Below are 22,584 nucleotides of genomic sequence, written 5' to 3'. Positions count from 1 at the left end.
CCCTGGTCAGTGGCAGGAGGCCATGCTGTGTGTCTTCTGGCTTGTGTGCGTGTGCATTAGGGGACCAGAAACTGCCACAGGCTGGCTTCTGCACTGTGAACTTCCCTGAAAGCCAGGTCAGCCTTGGATATCTTTGGGTATCCTGCCGCCTCCTCCTCAGGTCACACTGCTGTCACATCTGGGCTCCCAGGCTGTCCCATGCTCCCCCATCTCATTGCCCTGTTGCTCCTGGCCATCCTGCAGTCCCTTCTGCACCCAGCAGGCAGGATCATCCTTTTACATGGAAATCAGATCATGTCACTGCGCTGCTTAAACCCCTTTGGAGGCTTTCTTGCATCAGAATGAAATCCCCACTGCTCATCTAGCTGCTGCTGACCTCTGCTGCCATCTTACCCCTTCACCTTGCTCACTCAACCTTGTCCTTTTTCCCAAACACACCACACTGGACACCAGCTATTTCTTCTGCCTTAGCTCCTTTCCTCAGCCCCATGCCCCTGACCCTGTCCAGGTCTTCTAGACCTTTTCGACCTTGTCAAAAGTCCCCTCTTACCTCAAAGCTCCATCCCATCAGCCAAGCACTTCACACTGTCTGAATCCATTCCGAACTGGTTTGCAATGTCAGCTTCATGCGGGCAGGGGCTCTACTCCCATGCTTACCACTGAACGCTTTCTTCCCCTTGCCTTTTGGAAGGAAGCACAGCCTTACCCATCCCTGCAGCAGGCCTGGTTTTGTCACCATATTCTGTGAATGCCTTCTTATTTGCACCTTACAGAACTGTAGACAGGATCTCAGTATGGGGTCCTGCAGGTGCATTGGCTTGCATTCAGGACTCCCAGTGAGGGCCAGGTCTCTAGTTGAATCCATACCATCCCAATAGTTTATCGACAGAGGTGCAAACCAGCAACCAGTGACCCAAATGACACCTGGTGACAAATGTCACCCGGTGACATTTGGGACACTGGTGAAGTTGGCAGAGGATCTTTCCAGAGGCAAACCTTTTCCAGGGTCTTTGTTGTGTAGACTTTTGCCTTGCACCGTCTGCCCTGTTTTTCCCTCTTCCCAAGCCCAGGGCTCACTTTTTAGGTGGAAACAGAGGCCCAGAGAGAGAATGGGACTGTCCCGGGTCACATAGTGAGTGGCATCAACACTGAGACTCCAGTTTATCTGTCTTGTGAGCCTCCCCTTGCTTGTCGCTTGTGGTTTTTGTGCTTTCTTCTACTCAGATAACACACACAGACACACACACACACAAAATTCCTGGGACCCAGGCATGGGCTCCAGCATTGTTTTAAATTTGTGGCTTCTGATATATAAGATGTTATAGATGAGGAAACTGAGGCTCAAAAGGGACTTGCTCGAAGTCAGGTCAAATGAGTGGCAGGGCCTCTCAGGACTGGGTTCATTCCAGTATAATTTTCAGTCTCAGAATAGTCAGTATATCAGCTGGCATTGGAATAGTCCCCACAGAGGTCTGGGGTGGAGCAGGAGGGCTGCAGTGCAGGGCAGTGCCTGGACAAGGATCCCCTCCTGTTGAGCAGCCCCCAGCTGGCCATGGTTGTAGAAGAGAGGCTGAGGAGGAATACTGCCAGCGCACACCAGGGAGGAGCAGAGGCCAGTGGCAAGAGGCATTCTAGTGGGTTTGGCAGGCAGAGGTGGCTGGGGGAATTCCAGCAAAGAGAGGTGCCCAAGAAAATCCTTGGGACAGCGATGCAGGGCAGTTGGTCGGAGGAGCCTGGAAGGAAATAGGAGCTGGAGCCAGGAGGTATATAGGGTCAATTTAACAAGTTTGAATTTCTGAGTGGGAGTCGTTGGAGGATTTTGAGTGTGGGAGTGACTGCCAGAGGATAGGTTGAACTTATGAAATTGCCACTATGAAATGATTTTTGGCCCACAAAAGTGGCAACATAATATATGTTGATATACATATATTATGCATTGACTTGCATTCAGGACTCCCAATGAGGGTCAGGTCTCTGGTTGAATCCATAGCCCCTAATAGGAATAGGAATCCATTCAACCTTATAGGAATTTGAGAAGATTCACGAAAGAGTGAGTATAAGTTCATTGATTATAATACTTGTTGATTTATTCATGCATTCACCAAGTTATTTGGTGTCCACTGTGGCTGGAGGCTCCTGTTCCAGTGTGTGTGTCCAGGGAATGGCTCTGGATTTGTGAGGGAGGTGAGCTATGGGCATGTCTGGGGAAAGAGCATGTCAGGCAAAGGGAACAGTAGGTGCAAAGGCCCTGAGGTGGAACGTGCTTGGGGGTGGCTTAAGGAACAGTGAGGGGCTGGGGTGGCTGGAGTAGAGTGAGGAAGGCTGAAGGGGAAGGCTCAGGGTACCAGGAGCTGGGTGGTGCAGCATCCCTCAGGCCAGGGCAGGGGGTCTGGATTTCCCTTCATGGGAATGGAGACCTTCTGGAGGGGAGACAACAAGGGAGGGACAGTATCTGACTTTGGGTTTAGCAGCATCACTCTGGCTGCTGGGAAAAGCATGAACTGCAGGGTAGGGTGGCAGTGGGAGTCCGGAGTCTGGTCGAGTCTTCCAGGAAGGAGGTGATGGTGGCTCAGCCTCAGTGATAGCCATGGAGACCTGCTTTGAAATCCACCAGCCAGGAAGGAGGGAGAGTGACAAACTAAGGGCCAGCTAGGAAGAAGGGAGGGTGACAAACTAAGGGCCAGCTAGGAAGGAGGGAGGGTGACAACCTAAAGGCCAGCCAGGAGGGAGGGAGGGTGACAACCTAAAGGCCTGCTAGGAAGGAGGGAGTCACTCTGGTCTAGACTTCTAGGGTAGTGGCAGTGGGAAGAGGAAGATGAGTCAAGATGAGAGCCCTGAGAGTCTGAAATGCCCCTGAGCTTAGGTTTCCTCATATATAGACAGGAGTCCTGCTCCAGGACATCAAGAAGCAAGCATCACATTTAGGGTCACTGGGCTCCTCCTCAGTGCTCTCACCCCCATGGGGTTGCCACTTTCTGGGAATGACCAGCTAACAAGGGCTGTCTTGCAGGGGTAAAAATCTGGCCTTTGGAGCTGTGGCCATTAAGTCCTGACTTTGAGCACCAGGACCCGTTGTCTGCCTTTAAAGAGAAACTTTCCAAAGCTCCACCCCATACTTCTGCTTACATATCGTTGGCCAGAACTTAGTCACATGGCCACATCTAGCTGCAAGGGAAGCTGGGAAGTGTAATCTTGTATTCAGAGTGGACATGAGACCAGCTGGACTCTGTGACTGAAGAGGAAGAGTTCTTCATCGCATGCCTGGCTCTCTTCTGAGTGTTCAGTTTTCCTGCATAGAGCTGAGAGGCAGCAATGGGCAGGTACCAGGCAAGGTCCCCTTGCATGCTAGAAATTGAACCCCAATTCAAGCCACCTCTGGTGAAAGGGGGACTTATGTATGCCTAAGGAACTGGAGGGCCAGGGCATGGTGCTGACTTTTGAAATGGGCTGGACCAGAGGTAGCGTTGGCATCCAGCAACCCCAGGGCCACCTCTTGGGGCAGTGGGACGGCCTTTGCACCTGCAGTGCCACACCTTCCAGATTCAAGTACCCCCAGAAAGAGCCTTGGCCTTTCTCTAGCAGCACTTGCAGAAGTTCTAAGATTCACTCGGATTGGACCAGCTAATGGGGCTTTACTTTTGGTTGTGTGCCCATCCCAAACTAATCACAGTGGCCAAGGGCAACAGTGCTTTTTCTGGCTCAGCCTGGTAGCCCCACCCAGACCATCTCTCAGGGGAGAGGAACTGCTCACGAGTGTACTAGTCTGCTAGGGCTGTCAGAACAAAGCCCTGCAGACCAGGTAGCTTAAACAGCAGAAATGAATTGTCCAGTTTCAGAAGCTGGACATCTGCCATCCAGGTGTCAGCAGGGCTGCTTTCTCAGAGGCCTCTCTCTTGGGCTTGCCACCTTCTCCCTGGGTTCTCACGTGGCCTTTCCCCTTGTATATGTGCCCCAGGAATCTCTTGTGTCCTGGTCTCCTTTTTTATAAGGACACGAGTCATATAGGATTAGGGCCCACACTAACAGTCTCATTTTAACTTAATTATAATACTTCTTTAAAGTTCCTATCTCTAAATGCAGTCACACTCTGAGGTACTGACTCAGTTCACAGCAATGAGTGACCAGAGTGCAGCATGGTTCAGGCTTTAGGGAGAAGGCAGAGGGAGTGTGGCAGGCTCTCAGAAGTGAGACCTCAGGATGGAGGGAGGAGTCTGGACAGTGGAGATGGCCCTTGATCTGGGACTTGGAGGGTGGGGAGAAATTTATCAGTGAGTGGGATCCCAGGCAGAGGAAACAACAGAGCAAAGGCATGGTCATGGGAGAGTTATGGAGGGAATGAGCAGGGGCCTGCAGCCTCAGGAGACGGTGGCTCAGGGAGTCCCCTGTGAGATGGCAGGCTAGCTGTCAAGACCCTTGAATGCCAGGGATTGTTTGAGTGGGGTGTGTGGCCCCACATCAGTTTGACCAACTGCTACCTTGGGCGGGGGGTGTCTAAGAAGGCCTTCACTTCCCTCTAGACTTTTCTTTCTTTCCTTCCTTCCTTCCTTCCTTTTTTTCTTTCTTTCTCTCCTTCTTTCTCTCTCTCTCTTTCCCTTCCTCCCTCCCTCCCTCCTTCCCTCTTTCTTTCTTTCTCTTTCTCTTTCTTCCTCCCCTCCTTCCTTCCTTTCTCTCTCTCTTTTCATTCCTTCCTTCTTTTCTTTCTTTTTTCTTTCTTGCTCTCTTTCTCTTTCTCTCTCTCTCCCTTCCTCTCTCTTTCCCTCCCTCCCCTCTCTCCTCCCTTTCTTTCTTTCTGTCTTTCTTTCTTTTTCTTTCTTTTCTTTCTTCTTTTCTTTGTTTCTTTCTTTCCTTTCTTTCTCTTTCTCTCTTTCTTTCTCTCTCTTTCTCCCTTCCTTCCTTTCTCTCTTTTCCTTCCTTCCTTCCTCCCTCCCTCTCTTTCCCTCTTCCTCTCTTTCTTTCTTTCTCTCTTCCTTTCTTTTCTTTCTCCCTCTTTCTTTCTTTTCTTCCTCTTTCTTTCTCTCTCTCTTTTTCTTTCTCTCTCTCTTTCTCCCTTCCTTCCTTGCTTCCTTCCTTCCATTCTCTCTTTTCCGTCCTTCCTTCTTTCCTTCCTTCCTTCTTTCTTTCATTCCTCCCTCCCTCTCTCTCCCTCTTTCTCTCTCTCTCTCCCTCTTTCTCTCTCTCTCTCACTTGCTTTCTCTCTCTCTTTCTCCCTTTCTCTCTCTCACTTTCTCTCTCTCTTTCTCTCTCTTTCTCTCTCTTTTTCTTTCTCTTTCTCTTTCTCCCTTCCTTCCATTCTCTCTCTTTTCCTTCCTTCCTTCTTTCCTTCCTTCCTTCTTTCCTTCCTTCCTCCCTCCCTCCTTCCTTCTCTCCCTCTGTCTCTTTCTCTCTCTCTCTTTCTCTCTCTCTTTCTCTTTCTTTCTTTCTTTCTCTCTCTCTCCCTTCCTTCCTCCCTTCCCTTCCCTCCTTTCTTTCTTTCTTTCTTTCTTTCTTTCTCTCTCTCTCCCTCCCCCTTCTTCCCTTCCCTTCCCTTCCCTCCCTCCCACCTTTCTTTCTTTCTCTCTTTCTTTCTTTCTTTCTTTCTTTCTTTCTTTCTTTCTTTCTTTCTTTCTTTCTTTTGTTCTTTCCTTTTCTGACAGGGTCTCTCTCTGTCACCCAGGCTGTAGTGCAGCACTGCAAATATAGCTCACTGCAGCCTCCACCTCCTGGGCTCAAGCAATCCTTCCACTGGGATTACAGGCACACGCCACCTCACCTGGCTAATTCTTTTCTGTTGTCTTATAGAGACGGGTCTCACTGTGTTGCCCGGGTTGGTCTCAAATTCCCAGCTTCAAGCAATCCTGCCTTGGCCTCCCAAAGCAATGGGATTACAGGTGTGAGCCACTGCACCTGGCCATTTTTTTCTTAAATAATATTGCGACCTTCCTCGAATTTACCCCCAACACAACTTGTCATCCACATTTGTGAGCCTCCCTCGTGTCTCCCCTGCCTCTCCCTCCCTGGCTATACTTTCCCTACCTTGAATCTTGAGTTTCCCATTCCCTTGCTTATTTGTGTTTAATGTATCATATGGAGATCTTCCCCAAAAGTAAATGACTTCATTTTGGTTGGATTGAATTGCTATTGTGCCAAGCTCCTCCCCCGCTGGAAGCACAGCTCCAACACTGGGACTGGCCAGCTGCATGTCTGCCCAGTGAGCGGGTGAGAAAGACAATCTAACAGCATCCTGATTTGCACTTCCCTGAGAAGTGATGAGGTTGAAATATCTTCCTGTATTTACTGGCTGTGCATGTTCACTCTTCCACGAGTTACCTCTTCATGCTTTTTCCCCATTTTTCTGTTGGGTTGTGGGTTCTCCCATTGGGTTTGGCCAGTGTGGTTGTAGTCACAGTGCAGGGAAACCAGGGTTAGACCAGGTAATGCCTAGGGATGAGTGGGTTCCTTGGGGTGAGTGGGCTCCTCAGGGTGAGTGGGCTGTGGGAGGCTTCACTCTATCTTGTATCTTTTCACTGAGGATCGGTGTGGACCAGGAGCCAAGATAGCCCTTTCTCATCCATCACTTCATTGGGTCCTTGGCACCTTTGAAAGAAAGCGTGTCCACCTCCGTCTCATTCCTGGGAGACAGGCTTAGAGTCAGGCAGAGGCTGACCAAGATCATGTGGCTGTTTTGTGGCAGAGCTGAAATCAGTTGTGAGTCCCCCCTTGCTAGAGGGATTCTTCTGTTTGTGTGATCCTGCCAGAGATTCTCAAGTCTGCCATGTATTTGAGAACCCCTTGTCTTGCTGCAGGTGTGGGGCTGCCAAGTGAGTACTGAAATCAGAGTCACATGGCCGGGTTTGCATCCCAGCCCCACCCTTACCTTGCAGATGACTTTAAGTGAGTACTTCACCTTTCTGACAGTCTGCAGAATGGGGGAGCCACACACCCACCTTGCTAGGTGGTAGTGGCATTACATGATATGGGATGTAAGAGCCTGGCACATTGTTATCCATTGGATGACATCCCCTGCCCGCTTCCAGGAGGCCTGTGTGCCCGTGTCATATGAACACAAGCTCAAGGAACCCGGGACCCATGCTCTAGATTTTCTTAGTGATTACCAGCCTAAGCTGAGCATTTTGACTCTACCTCCAAACTATATCCCCCAATCTGTCCAGTTTTCACCACCTTCACCACCACCTCCTGATTCAAACCGCCATCTTCAGATACTTGTTGCCTGGACAATGACATCAACCTCCAAATGCACTCCACCTCCTCACTTTCATCCTGCAACCCACGCAGCCATCCAGCATGACATCTTCTCTGTGTTGCTCTGAGTGTGGCATCCTGCTGTGTAAAACCCTCCCGCGGTTTCCTGTTGTTCTGAGAATAAAACGCACACCCATCCCCTGCTCCTTTATGGACCTCTGCCAAAGTCCCTCCCACCTCAGGGCCTTTCCCTCACTGTTCCCTCTGCCTGGATGCTCTTTGCCAGCTTGGCTCGCTCCCTCTGTCTTTCTATCCTCTACTCACCTGTCAGCCCCTCGGAGAAGCCTTCATTACCCCCTCTCTAGCGTACACTGCCTGTCCTTGTCCGCTCTCACTGTGTAGCATTTTCTTTATGTCACTTTGTTACTCCAGGATGTATTCTCTGTAACTTGCTCATCTGTGCAGTGCTGTGTAGTGGTTCAGCCCTGAAGCTTCCTGCTTGGTCATTTACCAACAGTGGGCCTTGACCAAACGGGAGTGATAATGGCACCATTCTCACAGGTGGCGAGACGATGAGGTTAATTACTGCACTCAGAACTGTGCCTGGCACACAGGAAGTGCCCCATACATCGTAGCTGTGTTGTTATTATTGTCTGTCTCTCTGGCCAGAAGGCAGCTCTGTGAGGGAGCAGGGGCCTCTGACCCAGTGCCTGGCACATGGAGGGCACAGTCCCTGTGGAGGTGCTCAGTGGATGTATGGACATCACAGGTACCAGAGCAGCCCCCTGCCCCAACTCCTCTCTGCAGCAGGAGATGGCACAGAGGGTACTTGGGAGATGCAGCTGAGTGATAGTGGGCAACCTGTCATATCCTGCATATGCAGGTCTCCACTCAAAGGCCACCTCCTCCAGGAGGTCTTCCTGGACCATCCTGCCCAAGACAGCACCCTCCACCCTTCCCTGACAGGGCACCCTGCACTGTTGTCTTTGCAGCACTTACCACTTTTGGAAGTGACTTTGTTTATTTTTGCAAGACCCCATCTGACATTAGTCTTCTCTGCCATCATGAGGCTCCATGGGGCCCAGATCTGCTGATCCTCTTCTCCCCAGACCGCCAGCATGTGTCCTGGGGCCTGGCACACAGTAGGTCCTCATGGAACACGTGAAGAAGTGTATGGCCCCCAGGCAGGCCAGCTTCTTTCTACCTTGTGTGGCCCCAGTTGCTCCGAGCCCTTGAGGACAGGCCTGGCCTTGTTTATCTTCTGAATGCCGGGTCTGGGGAGCACCTCATGCACAGCAGGTGCTCCGTTTTCTCTGTCGCGTGAATGACGGCTGTTTACTTCTTACCCCCAATACAAAACTGCACGTTCATGTCTGCACATTTTCATTGAGCTCCATTCTAGCTGGGCAGTCTCACTCATCAAGATCTTTTTAATGTCAATTTGATCAACCATCCTGTTAGCTATCCTGTCCATCTCTGCATTGGCTCAAAATGGGATAAAAATGTTGACTAGGTCTAGTGCCTAGGAAAGACCCCTATGGCATGATTCAAGAGGAGCTGTGCCCAGGGTCTGCTCAGCAAATCACCAGTTCCCAGGCTCCACCCGCCGCCTACTGCCAGCTGCCCTGGGGAGAAAAGGACATTCCCTTGGACAATAAAATGGGGGAACTCAGCATGTTATACTCCCTGCTCCTGGAGAGTCAGGGTGCCTGCCGGCATATTAAAGGTGCTGAAATGTCCTGTAGATAAGACAGCAGCTTGAGCTGACTCAATCTGGAGGGTCCACTCATTTCCATCCTTGGACTCACTGACTGCCCAGTGGAGCTGCTCTTAGGGGCACACACACTGGGGAATATCACCCTGGAGACCCTCACAGCTTGACCATACTCAGAATGTGGTTTATAGGTCAACTTGGAATCTACCAAAAAGTATATCCACCCACCACCAATTTCCATATCTTTCCCCAAGGGTACAGAAGAGGCACATCCTCGCTTCGGACATTGCCATGGGCAGCGAAATCCATTCTAATCCACATTACCATTGAAAGTCCCTTCAATCATGCATAAAATTCAGAATGCCTGAGTTTCCATACAAGTACAGGAAAGCATGCACATACATGTAAAATGTATATACGACAACACAGTGTATAGAATGAAGAGTATATATCCACAATATAAGTATATAATATTTTAATTTTTTTCTGGTACATTTGGTTCAATTTATGCAAGTTAAATGTTCATGGGATAAGACTCCCCCACTTGTATGTCCACTCATTTATTCACGTCCTCATCCCACAGATATTTACTAGAATCTCTGCAGTAAATGCTGGGGTGCAGGCTCTGTCTGGGGCACTTGCTATCTGGTGGGGACAAACTGGGAAGTCAAGGCTGAAAAGTGCTCTGAGGATCTAGTGGAAGAGAAACAGGCACTGGGAGATGAGCACAGAAGCTGCCTGCATGGGTCACCTGAAGTAGGGGCTGTCCACAACCCAGGAGGGGAAGGGGAGTGGCAGCAGGAAGGGCTTGGCTGGGCGACACAGACAGAAGCCCTGGGATCCAGAGTGGCTTGGCACGAGGGACCGCAGGGCGTAGGGTAGGGAGGGTAGAAGAGGCTGGGGAAAGAGGTGGGACCAGGCATCCTGCAGGGTTTTGGGACCAGACTCAGGGGGTTTGCTTGGGAGGGAAGTTGTCAGAGGTATTTAATCAGAGGAGAGACAGGATGTAGGAAGATAATCAAATTCTTTGCACACACAGAACATTGCTATGTCTCCAGCATTATCATCGGCAAAGAAATGGTGATTTCCCGCCATGTGCTCCTGGGGATGGGTGCATTCTTTTCCACATGCTCACGACCTCCTGTTTGGTATCCCCCTGCCGGAATTTTTCCAGGGATGGGCACAAATGACCTAGGAGTCAACCCCTGGAGTCCACCCTCCTCTGTCTACAATCTGGGAAACTCTGATGCATTTCTGGGCTTCTGCCTCTGTAGAATTTGTCACCACTTCTCTTGGGCAGTCACTTGAGCAGCTCTCTCCTCTCCCCAAGGTGACTGCCTGGGCTGAGGGTCCCATGTCTGGGGATCCCCACACTCTGCAAAAAGGACTCCATCATTTTACCCATCTAGGGCTGTGAGAGTGCAACACATGTCTGGTGAGCTGGTGAATGCTTAGAAGGATGGATTTGAAGACCTTTCCAGTGAGAGAGACAGAAGCAAGGGGCGGGCCAGCTCCATTTTCTCTCTGCCATTTCTTAACAATGCGCCATCTTGCCCAAGCAAAAGACCTATTCTTTCCTTATTCTTGCTTAGAATGCAGCTAACAAAGGACTTTTTGTCTCCTTTGCATTTTTTTTTTGCAAGCCTCAGTTCATCCTGGGTTTTAGCTCTCCTGACACTATTCTCTGAGATGAGTCTTTTGTTATAATGTTCTCTTCCCAGCTTTCATATGGTAGACAGGCAGGCAGGCAGGCGTGCGTGCGCATGCAACATGCAGACACACACACACACACATACACATACACACACACACACACTTGCTTTCACACGCACATTCATTCATTCATTCAACTGTTGAGGCTTCACAGATAAATAATCCAGGTCCCCACAACCTAGTGGCGAGAGACTGATCATTCAATTCAATACAAAGTAAGGATGGACAGGGTGCTGGGCCACTAGTGGAGGGAGGGGACATCTTGGAGGCCCCTCAGAGTAGGGAACTTGGGAGCCATGGCTTGATGGATATGGTGCTAACCAATAATGCATCTAGTAAGAGCTACTCTTTATCGATCCCTTACCAAGTGCGGGCTGAGCTTGTCATGTACATTGGCTTATTTAATCCTCCCAACAACCCTGGGAGGTAGACATTTTGTATTCCCACTTTACAAATGAGGAAACTGAGGCCTTGAGAGGTGAGTTAACTCATTCAATGTCCTGCTGCCAGGAAGAGGGAGTCAGGATGTGAACTCAGATTTATCCACCTCCAGGGCTCTGCTTTAAAACTTCCTGGGCTACATTCACTGCCCCTTAGCAGGCAGATGGAATAAGAAAGGCAATTGCAGGCTGAGGGAACAGCAGGTGCAAAGGCGTGAAGCCAGGAAGGAGTAGATGCTGACCATTGGCAAGTGGTCAGCAGTGTGCTCTGGCCTTGCTCAGTGGGAAGAGAGACCCTTGGATGGAGAAAGACAGAGGCTGGGGCTTGCATACACCCCTCCCCAGTTTCCCTAGCTGTGGGCCTGTTAACTTACCAAGCTCCGCCCAGACACAGCTCCCTGCACCCCCAAATCTTCCAGTTATTCATTGAGAGGCTCCCTGGTTCCTCTTGGTGAGACAGCCCCATGTGGCATTCTGAGCCCAGAGGGGCTATGAACTGCCATGCCACGGGGCTGGCAAGCGCAACCTTTTTCCATCTGTATATTTTCCAAATCATATATTTCAGCTTGTGTCACTGCAGATTGCTTGCTCTCTGACCCATTGGCTTTAAATAGCAAAAGAAAAAAAAAATACAATGCACTTTGTGGTTTCCAGTAAGATACCGTAAATACACCCAGATAATATTCCGGTGCAAACCATTTACAGTGGCTACACAGGGCGGTGGAATGGAATCTTTTGGGCAGGCTTGGACATCAGTTTATTTCCTCTGTACCCGCTGGGATCGTTATGGAGCTGGAACCACAGAGGGCGTCAGCTGGGCTCCCCATTTTCATCTCAGTGATAATATGTATCGTTCTTTATCCAGCACCTTCTGGGAGCTCCATAGAGGCTTCATTCCACAGTGGTCTCATTTAATTTTCACAACTTGGCAATGTCCTCCTAAGGGTTCCCACTTCACAGATGGGGAAGCTGAGACTCAGAGAGGCAGAGTCCTTGCTTGGGGCTCCCCCAGTGAATGAGAAGTAGACAGGAGGGACTGACGGGTTTCGTCTTATCTGAGTTCTGAGCTGAAGTCACCTGGGATATCACAGGAGGGAAGGTCTCTGGGCTTCTGGATGAAAAGTTTACCTGGAGATGTGGATGGATTGAGAGGTAAGGAGGGCATGGGGGAGGTGAGGGAGCCAGGGGATCTTCTGGTCTTGCTGAGTCACTGGTGACCTTGAGCAAGTCTCCCATTCTCCTTGAAGCTATCATTCCAGTAGGAGCCCCCTGGCTTTGTTTCTGTGGCTCTAGGAATCTCTTCTCTGATTCTGGGGAGAGGAAGGGCTGGCAGAATCCACACCCGCCCACAGCCTCACCTCCTCCGGTGCCGCCCTTGCTCACCTGCTCCCGCCACTAGCTGACCACACCACACCAGGGCCATCACTCAGGCTACCCCTTGGCCTGATGCCTTCTTTGCCCCTAGAGAGCCTCATGACCTCCCCACTCAAGGCACCACCCCAGATGTCCCCCACTCCCATCACCGCCCTGTGTCACCTTCTTCAAAGTCCTCAGCTGCCACGGAGTGGCATGATCCTACTGCCTGTCCTTCTACGAAGGCAAAGCCATGTCTGAACTCCTCATCTGAGTTTCCTCATGCCCTAGAACAGTGCCTGGCACATAGTAGATGCTCAAGAAATATCTGATGAGTGAAGGAACAGACGGCTTGGTCAGGGAGGTGGAGGGGAGGGCAGGATTTGAGGGAGGTTCTTCCTCTGATCCTGGGCAGGAGGGAGGGGCAGGTCCTTCACAGCAGGCTGTCCCCACTGCCAGGGGTGGAGGATCTGATCCTGGAGGGCACACAGGCCATGGTGGCCAAGCCCAGGGTTCACTCACAGGTTCCACATGGATGATCTGGGCAAGAATGTAGGCCTGGAGTCAGTAGGACTGGAATGGTTATCAAAACCTTGAGGCAAGGGAGTGGGTCAAACTCTGGGGCCAGCTGTATGAGTTTGAATCCTTACAGGTTGTATCACATGGACCTCAGTTTCCGCATCTGTAAAATGGAGATAATAGCAGCCCCCACCTCCCATGTTGTTGCCATATATTGTAGATCTATATTCAGTGCTTAGAACAGAGCCTGGTGAATAAGAAACATTTTGTATGTCTTTGCTCAGCTTTTTATGTACTATATGTCATTGGACATATGATCTCATCCCATTTCCACAGTAATAGAACAGACCACCCTTGCAGGTATCTCCTAAGATAAATGAGATGGCATTGGGGAAATTACCCACCTGAATGAAGGGGCTTCCCCATACAGCTGAGAGAAGGGCTGTTCTCGGAGCAGTGAGCATGACCAGGGTCCAGGGGAGTTCTCTGGAGTGGTTAGGCACAGCAGGTGACCTCCAGATTTGCATCCTAACTCTTCCTGGGCAAGTCACCTCATCTCCCCAAGCCTCAGTTTCCCTATCTTACCTAGGATGAGTAAAGGAGGCAGACATGGATGGAGTCTGAGATTTATTTTAAGATTCCAGGAGGCTTTTCGCTTTCTACCATCAAACCCTGTTCTCAGCTCAGCAAGCCATCTGATTTGAATGGTTTTGATAAATTATTTATTGGTAAGTTTTAATTGATAACAACTGAATGCCATCTCATTTTAGAAGTAAGTGCATTCTGACAAGAGTTGATGTCTTAAGCCAGAAGAATCTCTAACCATGGGATTTCCATGCACTGGTGGGCCAGGAAGGGAGCTGGGGTGGGGCTGAGGAAGGACACTGACCAACTTGGGCCTTGAATCCCAGTTCTGGCCAGTTTCTAGCTGGGTGACCTCAGCAAATCACTCTAACTCAGAGCCTCCATTTCCTCAACTGTAAAACCATGGGGAATGACATCTACACTGGGGAATGTTGTGAAACACTTCACAGAGGACCAAGCATGGGTCCGGAACCTAGGAGGTGCCCAACAAATGTTGCCTTCTCTCTACTCTTTCCCATCTTCCTTGAAAAAAAAAAAAACCCAAGTGTCTGGCTAACTCTGTGCTCATGCCTTGGGGCAGTCTTGATTTGATGAATGGGCTAGGAGATGGGCTATCAGGGGCTGGAGTTTATCACAGGTTCCACACCTGCCTGGTTAGATCCTCTTGGAGCCTCAGTTCCCCCATCTGTAAAACAGAGAGGCTGTTAATACCTTCCTTGAGGGTTGTTTTCCTAGGGAATAGATGGGCATCCTCTTCTAACATGCTGAGCACGGAGTCTGGCAAACAAAAAGCACCCAAGAAAGACCATGTGGTTGAAGGCACACAGTCTGTGGAGACCAAGTCAGAGCTTTCTTTCATTCATTTATTCATTCCACTGCTATTTACTGGGTACCTACTGTGTGCCAGGCCCTGAGGACACAGCAAGGGCCATGACAAAGTGCTTATCTTCAAAGCAATTATATCTGAGAGGGACAGGGGTCATGGTGGTAGGGCTGGTATGGGGAACAGATAATCAGCAGCTAAGTCTAAAATGGCAGGGAGCAATAAGGGCCATGGATAAAACAGATGCAGGGCAAGTTCTTCTCTGTACCACCCAGTGGCACCTATAATTTCATCAATTATTATAATTATAATGCTCACTACTATTTGTTTAAGTACCTGCTAGGTGCCAGGTGATGTCTACCTCTTCCTACAGGGTAGGTGCTAATAACAGATGAGGAAATGGAGGCTCAGGGAGGTTAAGTGACTTGCCCAAGGTCACACAGCTTTTGGCAGGGTTGAAATTAGGACTCAGATCTGTCTCACCCCTCACACATTTTGGAGGAGGTTGGAGACAGTGGGAGTGACAGATATGGTCCCTGTCATCTTGTAAACCTTAAATTTGGCTGGGCAGACAAACACTGGATCAGCCTCACATACTTGGCTCTCTGTTGTGACCTTCAGGACATTGTGAAATGGGACTCGGTGATAGTAACAACAACAAAACTACAACGCAACGGCTGATGTTTACTGAGCACTCACGGCATGCCAGGCACTGTGCTCAGCACCGCTCAACACCCCTTGTTTTGTAATTCAGTTCACTTAGACACATAGGTGCTGTGTAATTGTACCCATTTCACAGAGGAAGCAACGAAGGGTCAAAGAGGTTAACAGCCCTGACGTTAGTCACACAGCCAGCTGGATGCCCAGGGTAGTTTCCTCCATGGTAGTGTGGGGGTGGAGTGGGACTGGATCATCCCAGTCTAATGTGGGCAGGTAAGGCCAACGTCAAAGTTAATGGCAAGAGTCAAAAGTGACTCTTCCACATCCAGAAGGACTGGACTTTACCAGCCAGTACCTGGGTCCCTGAGAGCTCTGAAGCCAAGAATGACTGGCCCTCATCCGTGTCTTGACTACAGCCTTCGCTTCTCAGGGGCAGTGGGTGCTGAGGAAGCCCAGCTTGGTGGGGAGGGGAAGGCCATGGCACTTGATGAGACCTCACTCTGGGCTGTGGGGAAGAAAGCTCTCCATCTGGAGCTCGGGGGGGTGAAATGTGCCCCAAGGTGCAGCTGCCCTTCCCCACCTCAGGGGTGGGATGGAAATGGTGAGTGGGTGGAAGCCGTCTGTGGTTAGCTGTCCATTTCTCACCATCTGCACCATCATGCACTGCTCCAGAGACTGAGAGACCCAGGAACGGTCACCCCTGGGCTGTAGAGCAGAGGACACACAAAATTACCACAGAAGTCTTGGGCTGGCAGCCCCCTCCTCTGCCTCCTGCCCCTCCCCCAGGGAGAAACCAAGGGAGCGGGGCCAGTCTTTGAGGACAGGCCAGGCTTTCTGCCCCGCCTTGATTCGCAAACTCCATTCTTGGTCTGATAAAGAGGACACAGTCTCCCATCAATGGCTGGAGCCTGCCGGTGGTGCCTGCCCACTGCACCTGGGAATCATCTCATCCCTGAGGGCAGTTCTTGGTCTATATGGGATGCCCAGAGGCCAGGTCTGCAGCTCAGCTCTGCTGTCCACATGTTGGGTGTCCCAGGCAAGCCAAAAGCCTTTGTGTCTTCGATTGTAAATGAAAAGCCCTACTCCTTACCTCTCAGCCCTCTTGTACTTGTAGAGACTTGTTACCTCCATCATAGATAAGAATTGTTATAATTGGAGCATTTGGGGCCACTTTCTTATGCCAACCTCTGTGCTAAGTGCTCTACCATTGTTAATTTTTATCATCACATTTTACAATGGGGGAACTGGAGCACAGAGAGGTTAGGTGACTCACCCAAGGTCACACAGCTGGAAAGCAGTGGAACAGATTTCTTCCCTGCCCTCCATCTGATTGTCCTTTTCTCTCACGTCCTTGAGGGTCTATTCTTGATATTGACTGTCTTCCTGAGGGTTTGGTTTTCTTGTGAGTTTGATACTCTCGAGTGTGAGCTGGTGCCTGGGGTTGGAGAGCTTTCTCTTTGCTCCTCTAGGCTCCCGGGGAATCACTGGACCGGGGGTGAGTCTTCCCACTTGCCTTGGAGCCCTTGGAGCATGCAGGGGGATATATTTGAGCCTCAAATCTATGCAAATGCAGGAAGTGGCGATCAATTTCCAGGAGATTCTGGCTTCCTCCAACCCCGCCTGCCCACCTCCTGTGCTGGCTGGTGTGGACCTGCGTGCCTGTCTAGCTTTGCTGGAGGGTGGGGACAGGTGCAGACTTTTCCTGTCTGTCTGCTGTTTCTTTGCCCGAGGATCTATCCTTGAGGCTCTATCTCTTTACCAAGGCCCTGCCTCAGCAGCACTCAAAGCCTGGTCTCCTGACACCTCATGGGCTTAATTCCAAAGCTCCCTCCTTGGCAGAGCTCAGCAACATGCGTCTATTCCCACCTATCTTGCTGGCAGTTCTGTCTTCAACCTGTGGCTGAGACAGCTTCCCTTGTCCTCCTATGGCCTGGTCCAGCATGCAGATCTTACACAGCATTTCTTGATTTCATGCAGCAAAAGCATTGTTGGGTTTTATTGCTTGACCAGAAGTTGAGCCTGTGCCTGTGCCCCATGGCTCCCCTGTCCTTGCTGCCCTGTGCTAGTCCCTCTGATGGGCGTGTGTTACTCAGAGATGTTTTCTTCCTTCTTCTTCTTCTTCTTCTTCTTCTTCTTCTTCTTCTTCTTCTTCTTCTTCTTCTTCTTCTTCTTCTTCTTCCTCTTCCTCTTCCTCTTCCTCTTCCTCTTCTTCTTCCTCTTCCTCTTCTTCTTCTTCTCCTTCTCCTTCATCTTCTTCTTCTTCATGGAATTTCGCTCTGTCACCCAGGATGGAGTGCAGTGGCACAGTCTTGGTTCACTGCAACCTCCACCTCCCAGGTTCAAGCAATTCTCCTGCCTCAGTTTCCCAAGTAGCTGGGATTACAAGCATGTGTCACCACGCCCAGCTAATTTTTGTATTTTTAGCAAAGACAGAGTTTCACCATGTTGGCCAGGCTGGTCTTGAACTCCTGACCTAAAGTGATCTGCCCACCTCAGTCTCCAAAAGTGCTGGGGTTACAGGCGTAAGCCACCATGCCCGGCCCCCTCAGAGATGTTTTCTAGTACTAAGGAAATGACTAATGCAGAGAGTTGCGAGCCCGGTAGGTGCTAAAATAATATCCTTTCCCGACCCCCAAAGTTGAGCTGAGTTCCCCAGGGGCTTCATTCCCCTTGGTGCCAAGTTTCATGTTTGTGGAGCCAGGCACTGGCTATGCATTTCTGCATTTGACTTGCCCCCTTCTCCTGTGCCTTCTCAGCAGCTCCTGTCAGGTAGGCGCTGGCACTCTCCAGACTGAGATGCGGAGAGGAGAAGGAGCTCGCCCAAGTCCCAGTCAGTCAGTGGCGGAGCTGGGACTTGAGCCCAAGCATTCTGGCTCCAGAGCCTCTGTGTTAGCAGGGACGCCGTGGGTGGGCTGGCATGGCACGCCACGGCAAAGACAGCCCTGGCATGGGGAAGCTGTCCAGTCCAGCAGGTGGACAGGCCTACCTTCTGCAGGGTGGGAGGGCAGCGATGGGGTGGGGGGACAAGTTGTTTGTGTCTGTCTCCCCCTCCTGGGGAGGGAGGTCCCAAGGCAAATGAGAAGGTGGGTGGGGAAGGACCTCCCTGAGCATGGGACAGAGTGACCTGAGGCTGGAAGCAACTTGGAGCAAGTCATCCTCCTCCTCACTCGCTGCTTAAGCCGTCTCCATCCTGGCATTCTGAAACACCTTCTCTGGCCCCCCTTTGCCTGCTCTGGGTTCCAGGGCCTCTTCTTCCAGGTGCCTTCCCTGAAACCCACCCAGGCTACATGAGAGTGAACTTTCCCAGTGCTCCTCAGGGCTTATACCACACACAGGGCTTTGGTATAGGTTGCTTTGGTCAGTCTTCACCCTGTAAAGCAGACATAGCCCTTGAACCCATTTTGCAGGTGAGGAGACTGAGGCCCAAAGAGGCTAAGAGGCGAGGTGGCAGCACCATATTTAGGCCAACTCTGAGTGACTGCCTGTCCCACGCTGTCTCCTGCACCCCAGCTGCTCAGGACCCTGCCCCTCCACTGGAGATACTCACAGTCCAGTGAGGGGGCCACAGAAGAAGGGAGGGGATGGACATCTGAAATAGCAGGTGACACACAGAAAGGGTAGTGGCCACGAAAACAAGAGGTAGGGTGCAGTCAGGTTCCATGAACGAAACATGGGGCCAAGAACTTTCCATGGACAAACTCTTGTTCTCCCTCATTGCCATGAGAAAGGTACCAATGATATGTCCCCATTTTACAGCCAGAGAGACTGAGGCGCAGGGAGGGGTAGTCCTTGGCCAATAGTCACAGAGCCAGGGATTGATGTTCCTGGGATTTAAACTCAGGCCTTCTGGCCCCAGAGCCAGTGTCCTCCGTGGGTGTTGGGGAAACGCTGCTTTACAATGCTGTGAGCTTTATGCACGTGTGCAGTTTATGTGGTTACGTCAAGTGTGCTCGGGAGTGGGGAGTGGGGACTGATGGGCTAGAGGGGTCCCCCACATCTGGCCTTCCAGATCCTGGGCAACCAGCCCACATACCTTCCTCCTTTACTGCCCAGTCGACTCCCCAGGTTCTGGGGTTGAATGGATGTGTGCGTAATGGGAGGTGCTCAGCTCATCACCCTAAGAGGGAGCTTTGTTGGAAGCTAGGAATGGGTACTCAGTCAAGCTTTGGAGAGCCATTGCATTGAGCTCAGCCTCACTCTTCAGTCAGGCCCAGCCTCCTCTCAGATGCTTGGGACCTGACCCCAACTTGTCTCCTCTTCTCTCCTCTTCGCAGGGAGCCGGGAGGCTGCATTCACCTACGCCATCATTGCCGCCGGCGTGGCCCACGCCATCACAGCTGCCTGTACCCAGGGCAACCTGAGCGACTGCGGCTGCGACAAAGAGAAGCAAGGCCAGTACCACCGGGACGAGGGCTGGAAGTGGGGTGGCTGCTCTGCCGACATCCGCTACGGCATCGGCTTCGCCAAGGTCTTTGTGGATGCCCGGGAGATCAAGCAGAATGCCCGGACTCTCATGAACTTGCACAACAACGAGGCAGGCCGAAAGGTAGGAAGCCAGGGAGTGCAGCTGGGCGGCGCTCGTGGAGATGCTGCAAAATGGCTTGTTTGTAACATCTGGTGCCGGGTGTCTGCTGAGGAGCCACAGGGCTCTGCCCTCAGCCTCATTCTGCTTGGTGCTGGCATCAGCTTGTAGCTGGTCAGGATTTGTGTATGGCACAAAGCTTGTCAGTTACTGAAGAGGTTGGATACTTGAGTCTCCCTTAAGACGAATTGAATGTTACTCAGCAAGATGGAAAGAGGGACAGATGTGAACTCTTATCCTTGGGAGGGACCAGATTAGCCTTTCTCCCTTGCTCCCTTCCTGCCTCTCTCCCTCCTTTTTCTCTCCCTCCGTCCCTCCTTCTCTTCATCCCTCCTTCCCTTCCTCCCTCTTCTCAGGCTTCTGGCCACATCCTGTGTGTCAGAGCCTCCCAGGTGGCCTTGGTGAGTCACACAGGGGAATTGCTCACCTGGTCTGCCCCAGGATGGTGTCCTGGGGGAAATTACCAGGCCCTGCCTGTCTAGTCTCATGGCTGGGAGCTCCTGCCCAGGGTGGTGCATCCCTGCAGTGGTCCCAGCTGCTCCCTCCTCCCTGTTTTTGTGGTCCGATCACCCTGCAGGTCCCAGGTCCCAGGCTCCCTCCTGCCTTGAAGCCCTCACTTCCTTGAGGCAGACAGGAGGAGGACACGTGGCTTCCCTCTCCCAGCCTCAGTTTCCTCACCCACGGCTCCCTGGCTGGGCCGTGGTGAGAATTAAAGGAGAGAATAGCACATGGCCCGCAACAAGTCAGGGTCAGGGTGGATCCCGTGGGAGTGTGTTCTGTGAGCCACACAGCTCCACTGGGCATGAGGCTTGTGGCTGCTGCTCTGTCATACTGCCATGAGCCCGTGGGCAACACAGACACTGGGAACTGTCAGAGGCTGTAAGACCAATCTCAGTGGGCTTCCTGGAGGAGACAGGCCTTGAGAGATGAGCGAGGTTTGGCTAGGCAGGGAAAGGAGGTGGAAGCAGCCAAGATCCGGTGAGTGGGGGAGGAATGGACACAGACCCAGAGGTAGGGGCAGGGGGCCAGTTAGGGACCACACTGGCTAGTCTGTGAGGCCCTGAAAAGGGAACCCCTGCAGGATGGGGCCGAAGAGTGCAGCCTTGTGTTCTGCCCCCACATCTGCCTGTGGCTGCCATGTCCTTGTCCTTCAGGTTTCAGCCATGATGTCCTCTCCCCAGAGAGGTTTCCCTTTACATTCCTTCCTAGCCTTTTCTCCGAGTTTGCCTTGTTCCATGGCTTTCTCCCCTCTCTAGACTTTAAGCATACCTAGGACAGAGGCCTGGGCTGTCTCAGACACAGCAGCACTCCAGAGCGTGGCACACAGTAGGCACTCTACATATATGTATGGAGTGAATGGATGAGTGCCTTGTGGTTGCTGGGGAGCCACTGATGGTTCTGGGGCAGGAGAGGGGCAGAAGTCATAGACCCTTGGGAGGCAGAGGGCTACCTTCAGTGGCGTCAGGAGCTGGGTGTGAGTGGAGTGCAGGCCGGGCCTGACCTGATGTTTTTGAGCAGGAACAGCCCTCCCAGCTCAGGAAAGCTCAGTAGAGGGCCATATATCCTCCTGCCTGCCCAGTGCTCTCTGGTTAGGGAGGACCTTTAGGGATGGCTTTCTAGAAAAGCACTTCTACAGACACTATGTATTTCCTGAGCCAAGAGGTGGGACCGTGGACTCCCCGGTGTATGCAGAGAAAGGGCTGAGTCACACCCGTCCCGCCCCTTTGTGCTACAGGGATGGAAATGGAGGCTCAGAGAGGGTACCAGCTGACCCGTGGGGACTTAGGTCAGTGACCACACACACCACTCAGCCAGAGCACGGCGAGGTGGTCTTCCAGCCTAGCCCCAAGTGGCCAGACCCTCACTTGCTGCCATGGGACACCCCAAGGGCCCCGACGAGGGCAGGAACAAAGACAGCCGCCAGTTGCTGTGGGTTCCAGCCCCTCTTGTGACCTCAGTTTCCACATCTGTCGATTGGGACTATGACCCACTCCTTGTTCCGACCAGTGCAAGTCAGTTCCCCAGGATTTTGCAACACGCCATTTACTCAAAGGCATGGGACCCCACCCCAGAAGCCCCCTCCCAACAGGCTGCCATGGGCTCCACGCATGGCGGGGCTGGGAAACCGACAGGAGCAATGGGGCCAGCCTACCGCTGCTCCTGGCTGAGAGCCTCGGAAAGGCTCGCAGATGTGTTTATCACCCGCTCCCTCACTCCTGCCATGAGGAAACAAGACTCAACCTGACCACAGGCTCTGGGGCTTGTTGGCAGCTGGTGTGAGAGAAGGGGAAGCGGGGAGGCTGGGGTGGGGGGGTGCACCATGTGGCTTCTGCAGACCTGATGAGGGGCTGCCCCTGGGCTGAAGGGGAGCCCCCAACTCCCCTGGCAGTCGAAGGAGAATAAATGCTGCGGGGGCGTCCTGCCCTCACAGGTCCCCAGTTTGAGTCTAAGCCCAGCAGGATGTGGGCCATGGGGCAGGGGCAGCACCACAAGGAAGCTGCAGGGCATCCCCCCTTTCCCTCATTGTCTTGTCAATTGTGTGGTCTGCAGGCCGAATCAGAATGGTTAGGTGCCAATATCTTTTGGCGAGGTGATTTTAGAATTATAGTTTCCCCTATTGGCATTTCGGGGCCTTTGAACTTTGGATTGAAATCAGTGGCCACTCAGGTCGGGGGTCCCAGAATACGAAGTTCACATCCTAGCGTGTGATGTGTGGAATCATAGGCTCCTCAGTTGGGAGGAAGGGAAGAGTCAGAAGCATTGTGCTGAAATCTTTGGATGGTGGAATCTTTGTGGCTTTGAATAATTTATTTCCAGCCTTTTGGCCGCAAGGAAATTAACTACCCACAGTTTTTGCCCCACTAGACGTTCAGTCTAGTGAGAGAATCAGGTACAAGAAGCAAAAATTGTGATTCAGGGCTACACACTGTAGGAGAAACGTGATACAGAAAGTGAAGAAAAGAGGTCAGAGGAAGAGTGGTTTGTTTCCTCTTGAAATCTAAGAGTGCTAGGCAGA

At 51.6% G+C, this 22,584-nt stretch overlaps 1 protein-coding gene across 1 annotated transcript in view; it reads left to right on the top strand.

Annotated features, from left to right (window-relative positions):
- The window catches only part of WNT7A (Wnt family member 7A), a 61,312-nt gene that overhangs the window by 5,822 nt on the left and 32,906 nt on the right, over window positions 1-22,584 (top strand). The window contains exon 3 of the mRNA XM_031009483.3: window positions 19,261-19,532. Coding sequence (XP_030865343.1) covers window positions 19,261-19,532 — 272 coding nt within the window. The remainder of the gene's footprint in view (window positions 1-19,260; window positions 19,533-22,584) is intronic.

The sequence above is a fragment of the Gorilla gorilla genome, chromosome 2 (assembly GCF_029281585.2).
Source record: "Gorilla gorilla gorilla isolate KB3781 chromosome 2, NHGRI_mGorGor1-v2.1_pri, whole genome shotgun sequence".
NCBI classification, from domain to species: Eukaryota; Metazoa; Chordata; class Mammalia; order Primates; family Hominidae; genus Gorilla; species Gorilla gorilla.
This window is presented reverse-complemented; position numbering and strand designations above follow the sequence as displayed.